This window comes from Pyrgilauda ruficollis, unplaced genomic scaffold (genome assembly GCF_017590135.1).
Source record: "Pyrgilauda ruficollis isolate IOZ18807 unplaced genomic scaffold, ASM1759013v1 scaffold95, whole genome shotgun sequence".
In the NCBI taxonomy this organism is placed as follows: Eukaryota; Metazoa; Chordata; class Aves; order Passeriformes; family Passeridae; genus Pyrgilauda; species Pyrgilauda ruficollis.
The window spans coordinates 1,769,482-1,780,388 of record NW_024531599.1 but is presented as its reverse complement, the minus strand read 5'-3'; the positions used below and the strand labels follow the sequence as shown (position 1 = coordinate 1,780,388).

General features: G+C 62.7%; 1 protein-coding gene across 2 annotated transcripts; it reads right to left on the bottom strand.

Moving 5' to 3' along the window:
* Positions 1 to 2,303: 2,303 nt before the first annotated feature.
* CSF1 (colony stimulating factor 1) lies at positions 2,304 to 10,242 on the bottom strand. 2 transcript variants are annotated; one of them, XM_041489654.1, is made up of 9 exons: positions 10,150 to 10,242; positions 8,771 to 8,899; positions 6,974 to 7,036; positions 6,524 to 6,703; positions 6,046 to 6,223; positions 4,396 to 5,210; positions 4,107 to 4,162; positions 3,967 to 4,019; positions 2,304 to 3,682 (listed from the first exon to the last, which is right to left on the bottom strand). In XM_041489654.1, the coding sequence occupies exons 1-8, from the start codon at positions 10,168 to 10,170 to the stop codon at positions 3,968 to 3,970; spliced, it is 1,494 nt and encodes a 497-aa protein (XP_041345588.1). In that variant the 5' UTR covers positions 10,171 to 10,242; the 3' UTR covers positions 2,304 to 3,682; position 3,967. The 2 variants fall into 2 exon arrangements, with proteins under 2 accessions (XP_041345588.1, XP_041345590.1); XM_041489656.1 differs by having other exon boundaries at positions 4,396 to 4,523.
* Positions 10,243 to 10,907: the final 665 nt, after the last annotated feature.

Below are 10,907 nucleotides of genomic sequence, written 5' to 3'. Positions count from 1 at the left end.
CTCCCGCACTCCTCCTCCTCCTCACCCCCGCAGCGGGCTCTGCTGGCTCCTGCATTCCAGGGAGGGTCACAACCAACCTGTCCCGGGGCCAGGGACACCAAGGGGCCCCATCCGCACCCGGCTCCACAGAGTCCCCACACGGGCTCTGGGGACATTCCAGGGCAGGCGGGGCTCCGCTCCCCGGCCACCCCGAGCCCGTCCCCAAAGCCCCCGGCAGGCTGGAGGGGCTCGGGCTGGGCCTGCTCCGCCTTCGCTGCCCCGGGGGCGTTCCCTTAAAATCCAAGCTGGGAAAACATGTGGGTTAAAACCCCAGGGGAAAGAGCAGATAACGGTTTTTAACCAAAATCACTTTGTCTGGCCACAAAACGGCCTCTGGCCACCTCAGTCCTGCAGCAGTTCCTGGGCCAAACCCCGTCCCGGAGCCGCCGTGCCCCGGGAGCCGCGGCCGCGGGGCCTTTCCGCCGCTTCTGCCCCGTCAGCAGCTCTGCGGTGCCCGCGGCCGTGCTCGGGAGGCTTCCCAGGGTGGGCAGAGCTCTCTGGGGGCTCCCGGCAGGGGTCTCAGCACATCTGGGGGGGTCTCGGAGTGCTTGGGAGGTTTCATGGCTACAGGATGAGCCTGAGATGTCCCAGCCCTGTCAATGCCATGAGCAGCAGGGCTGTGGGGACCCCCAGGACCCCCAGGACCCCCGGCACATGCCTCTCCATGCCAGCCTGTGCTTCAGGTCCCGGGAGCCTCTTGCTGGTGCCTTCCCCTCCCACCATCCATCTTTTCCCCCAAACCCCCCGTTCTCATCCCATCAAAGCACATTTTTGCAGTGCCAACACCCATTTGGGACCCCAGCAGGGACCCTCAGGTGTCCCCACACCCCATGCCCCGGGATGGGGGGTTCTTTTCTACCCTCCCCTACAAGTGCTGAGGGACAGGGATGTAGCCCCATGGGGTTCCTGAGCGGGGGGCTGTGAGCAGGTTTTGCCCCCCAGATTGCAGGGGCTGGGGGTGCCAGGTGCCCGGGGCAGGGAATCACATCCTGCTCCCACACAGGCCAGTCTCAGGGTGGGGAAAAGGCCCCAGCTGGGAACATGAGGAGCAGAGGGACCCTCCTGGCCGAGCCCGAGGGCAGGCAGGCAGAGTTCAGCTTTTTTCCTGCATTTTCCACGTGCTTTTACAGCACACAGAGCAGCCAGAAAAAGTCAGGGACGAGGGACTGTGGGGTGTAAGTACAGAGGGGGTGAGGGCTGGTGCTCCTCACACCCCCCAGCAGCCCAGGATGCGCCCAGCTCTGCCCCCCAGCTCTGCCACAGCTTCAAGCTGCCATCATCCAGCTCCAGCCACTCTCTCATGTGCAGCTGTGGAGCTGCCTGGAGCAGCCTGGAACAGCCTGGAGCAGGCCAGGGACTCGCTGCCCTCAGCACCCCCAAACCCGGGCACGGTGCCCACCCCTAAGAGCAGCCTCCGGCCTCAAATACCCCCCAAATCTGACCATAATGACCGTGGCACGGATCCAGCAGGATATATATAGGTCCCACTTCCCTGGGAAGGGGATGTGGACCTGGGAAACCCCCGGCTGCTGCTGGGGAGAGGAAGGGCTGGGCTGAGTCAGCTCCCCTCGAGGAATCCTGTTTGTCAGCAAACAAGGCAGCAGCTCAGCCCTGGCACTCGCAGAACACTCCCAAATCCCCTCCTGCCCTTGCCACCCCCTTGGATGAGCGATGGGGGTGTTCACCCTGCACACCCCATGGGCTGGTAGGGGCCCAGGATGGTGTGGGAGCCCCCTGGCATCCCCTGGAGATGCTGGATGTGTGCAGGGGGAGCAGGATGTGGGGCTCCCCTGCTCCTGGAAAGAAGGAAGGAAAGCAGGGGGAGCGGCAGGGGGGAGGAAATGCCTCTTCCAGGGCTGTCACTCTAAGCAAAGTGCTCCAGGAAACTTTGCCTCAAGTGTGTTTGCTTTAAACAGCTGCTTCACAACCGTTCACACAGATTTTGGAGGGCCTCCGCACCAGAGCCGGAGCCTGGAGGGCTCAGCCATGCTGGCAGAGCTGGGGCAGGAAGGGCAGATGAATCCCTCTGCCCTCATTCCAGTGGCCATGAACTCCCACAGGGAGGCAGGTCAGGGTAACACTACCAGGAGTCAGCCCCAGTCACCCCCTCAGGGACCCCAGGGCTGCACAGGGGAGCCACAAGCTCCAGCTCCCCCTTGCATCCCAGACTTACACCAAGCTACACCTCTCTGTTTATTAATAATATTAAATATACAAGTTGTTTTCCATTATTTTCTTTAAATAGACTTTTAAATGCCTTTGTATAAAATATTTCAGGATTTCATTGTATAAAAAAAACCAAACCATCCCAAAACCAACAAAAAGCCCCAACCAAACAACAACAACAAAAACAAAAAACAAAAAAGGCAAAATAAATCCAACATGGGTAAAGGCAAGTTTTCTCCCCCAGGAGCAGCTCCTCCACAGTGTAAACTGGTGACTTACACCACCAGGAGTTTGGCCCCAGACTTCCTGCTGCATCAGGGCTTTTATCCTGATTTACACCAGTCCCTCGCCCAGGAACCCCCTCCTTCTGCCAGTCATAAATACACACACATATATATATATATATAAAAACCCCCAAATTAATAATGATGCTTTCTTTAAAAGCAATTGGGTTTGTCCATATTTTCATCCTTCATATAAAAATAATGCTTGAAACTCCCAGAGCAGCGTGGGCCACGCTTCATCTGGGGCTGGAGGGAGCCATTGGATTTTGGGCCATCTCCAGGGCTGGTGCATCCCAAACCAGGCTCTTCCCAAAGCCCAGGAGTGGGACTGTGCCAAGGAGCCCCAGGGTGCCCAGCTGGGGCAGTTCCAGCTCTTAGACCCAGTGGATCCCATCCTTCCCAGCCCCATTCCCTTCTCCAAAGCGCAGTCACCAAAGAAATGGAATCCCAGCGAGGCCAGCTCGTGGTGAGGACCCTGTGAGGGGCACATGGCCCCCCCAGAACACTTGTGCAGGTTAAAAACTTTCATCCACTCTACTAAAAAATAAAAATAAGCCCTAGCAACAGGAGGATGGGGAGGGACTGGGATGGTGCCAAGGGTCACCCCAAACCCAGCCCCATGCAGGGACACGGGCACAGGTGGGCTTTAAATATTCACAGTGTGAGGGTTTGAGTGGCAAGTCAGGGCTGGGGGTCTCAGGACTGGCCCCCCCAGAATTCAGGATGCTCCAGTTGAAGCCTCAGGAAAGGCAGGATGAAGGGGGCGACGGGTGCTGCTCCAAACCCACTCTGCTGGGATGGGAGAAGAGCCAGAGGATTTGGGGAGCCGATCCCGTCCATCTCCATCCAGCTCCAGCCGTGTCCAGGTGGGATCAGCCTCCACCACCCACATCCAGCAGCTCCATGGTCCTGCTCCGGTCGCAGCAGGCAGCGCTGCCGTCCCGCAGAGCCCGCAGGCACGGTCCCAACGCCTTCCAGCCCTTCGCCTCCCGGTGCCCGGAGGTCCCACTCAGGGCACATCCCCCCAGCCTTTTGTCCCTGCCAGGGAGGTTTTTGCAGTCTCTGGCCACCGGCACGGGGCAAGGGAAGAGGGAGTGTCAGCATCACGGTGGGATCGCGGCAAGGCTGGTGTGTGCCAACCCTCCTTCCGTCCGGATCCGTCCCCCGAGCAGCTTCACATCCTGCCTGGGGCCCTGGGAAAAGGAGGAGAGAGATGAGCAGGAGCTGGGGCTCTGCCAGGGAGGGCAGCGTGGGGAGAAGCACACGAAAACCACAGGAAAAAATACTATGTATATTAAGAAATGGATTAACGAGCTGCGAAACCACATGCTGGCAGCGCTGGGGCGCAGACCTGCTCCTGTCCATGTCTTCCCACCCAGAATTTCCCTGCCCATGGCCAAGGTCAGCACCAGGGATACAATATTGTCCTCACAGCTCGGACCAGAGCCCTTCAAGGTTGCTCCCAGCCCCTGATCACCTCAGAGATCCTGAGTCTCCAGCTCTGAACATTCCCTTGCTCCCTGCAGCGCCCTGTGACAGAAAGATGGGGGGTTAGAGCAGGGCCATCCAGGGTGGGGGTCCCCAAAGCCCCCCCACGCAGGATGCTGTCACACCCACCTCCTCTCCGGCTCCTCGGGGTCGCAGCCTCCATCCTCCAGTGGCCGCTGCAGGACCTGTGTGGAGGGAGGGAAATGGGGAAATGAGCCCTGGGGAAGGGGAGGAGGCTGCAGCAGCAAATCTCCCAAATAAATCCTCCCACTACATTCAGCAGCACCAATTAATTGTCCCCCGGTCTCAAAATTATGGGGGAAATGGGGCTCAACCCACAGTGGCCAAGAGACAAGTGGGGAAACTGAGGCAGGAGAGAATCTTGGTGCCCGGGGAGGAGACGAGGCGGGGGTCTTACCCTGGATTTATACTTGTAGAAGAGCAGCCCTCCCGTGGCCAGCAGGACGGCCACCACACTGGCCACCGTAATGTAGATGAGGGGCTCCTGGCGGCCCTCCCTGGCGGGCGGCTCCTTCCTGCGCTGCTCTGCGCCCAGAACAAAGCCAGAGTCAAAGCTGGGACCGGCCCCACCGCCATCCTCGGGGCCCCGCAGCCGGCTGAGCCCCCAGCCCCACGCCCTCGCCCTGTCCCTGGGGCTGCCCGGGGCTCGCAGCTCCGGGGCCATCCTGGAGAAGCGGAGCTGTGTGACGGGCTCGGCCGCCGCCGCACGGATCCTGCCTCCGCCGCCCGTCGAGCCAGCGCTGGGCGATGCTGTCCGAGGGGTGCTCCTGAGCCCGCCGGGCTGGTCCGGGAGGATGGAGCCTCCCCACTGCTGGCCTGGATCCTGCGGCAGGTGGCCGGTGCCCCACTCCACCAGCTCTCCATCCCCACGGAGGACGGGGATGTCACCCAATGCCAGGCTCAGCGTCCCGGCCGGATCCTGGAGGGCTTCGGCACTGCTGCCTGGAGCTGTCTGCTTCATCTCGGGGGCCAACGCCAGCGCTGTGTCACCTAGCCCGGCACCCAGGACCTCCTCGGTCCCTGAGCCCCCGTCCGTGCTACTGGGGGGCTGAGATGGGGTCTCTAAGTCAGCGAGGGTGGCATGGAGGAGGCTGGAAGGGACCCGGGTGCTAGCGGGTGCCGTGTCCCTGCCAGTGGCAGCAGAGAGGGAGGGCTGGGTGGCAGAAGGGAGGGCAGGGGACAGGCAATTGCAGTCAGGATCTGTCCCCACACCTGAAAGAAGGAGAGAGAAGAGACAGCCGTGGGGTCACCAGCCTCCAAGAGGGGCAGAGCCAGCAGATCTGAGGTCAGGGGCACTGTCCCCATCCCTCCCCGCAGCAAGCGGGTCAAACAGCCCCTCAAAAAATGGGAGAGCAAGGGAGAGGCAGGGAACAGGCAGGAGCAGGCAGGGCACTGTGAGGGTGACGAGCAGCGGGTGGGATGAAGCAAACCCGAGCCATCGGGTTCCCTGAGCTGATGGCAGTGGGTTATTCACAACTTGCAGGAGCCAGAGAGCCACGTTTAACGTCCCCACGGCACAAGGACATGGCACAGCTCCGACACAGGGATGACAGTGGGACATCTCCTCCATGCAAACAGCACGGGCGCTCGCGGAAGCGCAGACAGCAACACAGGGCTCTTCCACCCCAGCAGCAACACTCTCCCCGAAGGCTTGGCCAAGGGAAACTGAGGCACGAGGCAGCTGAAGTGACACAGCCTAGGTCATGCAGCGTGTTGGTGGCACAGCAGTCCCTCCATTTCTCCGAGTTATGCTCCACCCAGCATTGGGGCTTTGAGACAGAGCCAAGCCTGATGCCTCCTTGGTCCCCCTCAGCATCTCTCCCTTGCCTTGCTTCCAGCAGGATTTAGCCCAAATCCCACCTTCAAATGGCAGCCAGCCCCTTCTCCCCTGACACTGATGCAGAGCTCGCCGACACAGGAAAGGGGCCAAGGTGGACACGTGCCACACCCACAGACACACAACTCTTAAGGTGCTCCATGCAGGCGAGCGCAAGCCCCCCAGACTGGCACAGGTTTACTGGGCAGAGGCCAAGCCTTGGCATCTCACCTGGTGAGGATCCAGCCTTCTTGGGTCCCGGGCACACCCTGCGGTAGACTCGGCTGCAATCCTTCTCAAAAGTCGTCTGCTTCTGCAGCAGATCTTTGATGTCCTGGAAGAAATCCTTCACCAGCACCAGCATCTCGTAGGGGGACGTGGTGAACTCCTTGAAGCACATCTGTGAGAGCTGGAGGAAGCACCAGGCTCAGCATCAGCTCCATGACTGCCCGGTGTCACCTCCACAGATACCACAGTGCTCCCAAGGCAGGACTTGCTGGCTCCTCATGCTCCATGCACACCCCAGCTCTGCTCTGCTCCCGGCCCTGCCCACACACCAGCATGCTCTGGACACCCCATTGCACCCCAAGATGCTCTGGATATCCCATTTCACCCCAGGACACTTTGGAGATCCCATTTCACCCCAGCATGCTCTGGACACCCCATTGCACCCCAGACCCAAAGCCCCACGAGGCTGGGGTGACTGTACCATTCTCTCCTCATCATCCTCCTCCCTGATGCAGGGGTCCACGTTCTCATCAATGTTGGTGTACATAGTGCGCACCATGTCCATCTTCTGGTCGTTGGACGAGTTCTTCTTGAACTCTGTTCTCTTCAGGATCTTGCCCATCAGGGGAAAGGCAGCTTTCACATAGCAGACGGTGTCGTTCTGCAAGGACACAGTGACAAAAAGTGACAGCAGTTACCGGATGGGTGTCCCACTCTGCCTGAAGCACAGAGGCACAAAATGCCTTTCTACAATCCCACAGGGTTCCCAAAGTGGGACTTGGGAGCCACCTGGCCAAGCAGGATGGGTCCCTCCTGGGCTGTCTCCTGCAAAGGGAGACAAGAGGGGAGGCTGGGGATCTGGGGACCTCCCACCATGCACCAGCCAGCCCTGCTGACTGTCCCCTACTGTCCCCAGCAAGAAACCACTCACCAACTGCATCTTGTCAATGAACTTGAAGGAGACCCTGCCCGGGTGCTGCATCTGGGTGTCAGCCTGGAAGGACAAAGCAGGATGTCACCCCACACCCCAGGGACAGCGCTGGGGCTGAGCAGCCCCAGATATGCCATGCTCTGGACATGGGGTGCCTGAGACCCCCAAATCCACAGGGCTGGGAGGACTTTGCTCCCATTCCTGCTTCATCCCATCTCGCACTCCTCCTCCTCCTCCTCACACAGGCACATCCCTGAGGTTGATACAGTGGCTCGAGTGAGCTCAGGATTCCTGCTCCCATCAGGATGTTGTACTTCCCATTTCACAGATCTCCTGCCTTTCCCTGCCCGTTCCCACCCTGCCTCTCTTCCTCCTCCTCCTCCTCCTCCTCTTCCTCACAGCGCCACAGCAGAGCTCAGCCCTGCTTCTCCTCGGGTCTCTCCCGCACCACTCTCTCCTCTAAATCCAGGCTGCAAAAGAGCATCCTGCGGTGCAGGAGGTGGCCGTGACACCAGGGTCACACATTCTCTGGGTCCCACACGCAGCGCTGCCGGCCGCCCGTGCCACGACCCTTTCCCATGGGAGGAAAAACCCATTCTAACCAAACGCTCTCCCTCCGGGCTGCCATCCCAGGCTGGGAAGGGGAGGGCTGGCAGAATTGCCGGCCGGCAATTCTCCTCCTAGCCCGGGATGCCGTCCCGGAAACAATTGCTCCATTATCCTGCAGGCGCGGGAGCGAGGGCCAGCTCCTCCATCGGCGAGCAGAGGGCTGCAATCCCCGGCAGGAAAACCACATCTCCCATTCAAACCTGCTCCGTCCCCTTTATCCCACAGCCGCGAACCCAATTTTAATCCCTGCGCGGAGAGCAAAGGCTCCGGGGATGTGTTGTGCAGAGAGGGCTCGGGCAGAGGAAGCCGAGCTCGCCCAGAGCGGCTGCTGGCCCCGCAGCTCGGTGCTCAAAGAGGAAGAGGTGAAGCGAGCCCGGACGCGGCGGTTACACCGAGCTCGGAGCGCGGCTCTCGGGGACTCGGAGGCGCCGCTCTCGTCTCTCGCCCGCACACCCCTCTTGCTGCAGGCAGAATTTAATCTGCGACAACCCTGCAAATCCCTGCGTGCCCCCGATTCCCGCTTCTCCCCTGAACATCCGCGTGATTCCCCGCTCGGAGGTGAGCCAAGGGCCACGGAGAGAGAGATACGGCCCCGGCAGCTGTATCCGCTGGGGCCAGGGCTGGCCGCGCTGCGGGGCGGCTGCCAGCACCCAGAGCTGCCCACGGGCTACGCGGGATGACGGCCCCATGGCCCAGCCCGCTCGGCTCCATCGCCCGGCCGGGCCCCCCTCGCTGCCTGCCACCCACCCACAGCCCCGTTGCCAGCCCAGCTTCCAGGCAAGCAGCTGGACTCAGGAATGCAGCCGGATTCCTCTGCTTAACCCCTGCGCAGCCGCCCAGAAAGCACGGCAGCCCGCAGCGCCGGCCCCTCCACTGCTTCCCCAGCGCCCCTGCACACATCCAGCCTCACTCCTGTCCCCTTCCCGGCCTCGCTCCTGCTTCCGTCCTCTCGTTCCTCCTGGCGTCGCTTTTCCATGGCCACCCCTGATAAAGGCACGACATCTGTCACCCGCCGGTGCCCACTTGTCCCTTGCACCCAGGGATGCTCAGCTCCTGGGTACCATCACTTCACTAGGGGAGCTGAGGATCGCCCCATTTCCTTATTTCAGCACTAAAAAGAGCTTCTTTGTGCCTGTCTGGCCCCAAATGATCCCCGATCCCACGGCACAGCCCCGGGAGGGCACTCACCAACTCCTCCAGCTCGGCCAGGTGTCTCTCCGTGATGATCTGCTGGCAGTAGCTGTTCTGCTCCGTCTCATGGATGCGGAGCAGGAGGAGGAGGAGGGACGACAGCAGGGAGCAGCGGAGCAGGCACACCTGAGCACGACACGGGAAGAGTTTGAAGCAGGGATAACCCACACACACGCCAAGCCCCCTGTCCCTCTCCACCACCCCCCAGCGTGACCACCTCTGTCATAGCCGGGACTTGGCCACGGTCCAGCGGGATAATCCCACTGTGGTCCTCCAACCCCGTGCCTATCCCCATCCTGCTATTTTTAGGAGCTCCAGGTCAGCAGGGAATTTCCCAAGGCCCGGTGACACAAGCCTGGATGTGGCTCTTGGCCACCTCCACATTCCCGATCCAGCCCCTCTCCCCTCTCCCGCACCATTTCTCCGTCTCTCCTGCAAATCTCCTCCTCCGCCCCGGCTCTCCAGAGCCCGTCTGACACACTGACCCACCCATCCCCAAAAATCCTCTTCCCACCCTCCAGACCCCCCCAGCTGCACCCGCTGGGCTCTTTCCATGCAGCAGCTCTGGCCTCGTCCCAAATTTCCCTCCCAATCCCCCTGCAAAGAAGCGGGGAGGCCCCGATCGGTGGCGGGACCCCGGTGAGAAACGGGGCTTGTCCCAGAGCCAAGACTCCTGAGGTGGGGGTGGAGGGGACCCTCGGGTGGGTGTGCACCCCCGTCTCCCGGGGCACCGGCAGGGAGAGGGTGCCTGGGTAATGGGTGGGGGGGAATTTCCCTTGGATGATGTCCAGGAATCCTCCCCTCTTGTGAAACTCCAAGATGCCGCCCGGGCCACCGCCGAGATGTGGCCACGGCTGAACGGAGCCTCACCCCGCCGGGAAAGGGCTGGGGACGGGGTTGGACCCGGGAACGGGGCTGGAGCGGGGGACCGGGACGGGGCTTCACCCCGCGGGTCCGGGGCTGGAGCCGGGCTGGGGCTTGGAGCCTCATCGCGCAGGTCCGGGCATGGAGCCGGGGCTGCAGCATCCCCCCGCCGGGAACGGGGCCGGGGCCGGGGACCGGCCGGGGCTGAAGCCGGGGCCTCCCCACGCCGGGTCTGGGAATCGTGACGGGGCTGGAGGCGGGAACCGGGAACCGGGAATCGGGAAGCGGGGCTGGAGCCGCGGCTTCACCCCGCGGGTCCGGGGCTGCCACCGCCAAGCGAGGCGGGGCTGGAGCATCCCCCGCCGGCAGCCGGGACCCCCCGAGGAGGGGACCCACCACGGGGACACGGGGACACCGGGGGCTGCCGCTCCCGCGGGGCCCCGCACAGGTGGCAGCGGGGGCCGGGCCGAGGGGGTCTCCGCGGCCGTGGGTAGCGGGAGGGGCCGCCGTACCTTGGCTCCGAGGCGGGGCATGGGGGCTGCCGTGGGACCAGGGCCGGGCGGAGCGGGCGAGACGGCGGCAGCGGCGGGGCCGAGCGGGGCCGGGCTGAGCCGCCGCCGCGGCCGCGCTCCCCTTTATAGCGCCGCGGCAGCATGTGGTTTATGAGAAAGCATTGGCGGGCGGCCAGGCCCCGCGGGGCCCGGGCCGGGCCAGCACCGGGAGGGCACCGAGCGGCACCGGGCGGCACTGCTGGGTCCCGTGTGCACCGCTCGGGTCCCAGCAGAACCTCTCAGGTCCGAGCAGAACCGCTCGGGTCGGGCTGGAACCGCTCGGGTGGTTCAGTCGGTTCGACTCGCCGCCGCTGGGGTCGAGTCGGCGCCGCTCGGGTCAGGCTGGAGCCGCTCGGTTCCGATCGGATTGGCTCGGCTTTCCCGGAATCGGATCGGCTCGGCATGGCTCGGCCCAGGGCACCGCGTGTGTGAGCCCCTGTTATCACAAACACGCGCGGGTGTGCTCACTGGGCTCACGCACATCTGCACAGATGTGCCAGGGACAGACACCAGCCTGCATGGCCACGGGCACCCCGGGCACCGGTAGCCGTGGGCACACACACAGCCCTGAGCCTGGCACATGTGTGTGCACACACACAGCTGTGCATGCACCCTCAGAACGTGCACGTGTGCTCACACACCCCCATGTGTGTGTATGGTCACCCCGGGCACTTGTGAACATGTGAACATACACACAACGCCCCTGGATGTGCAGGGAC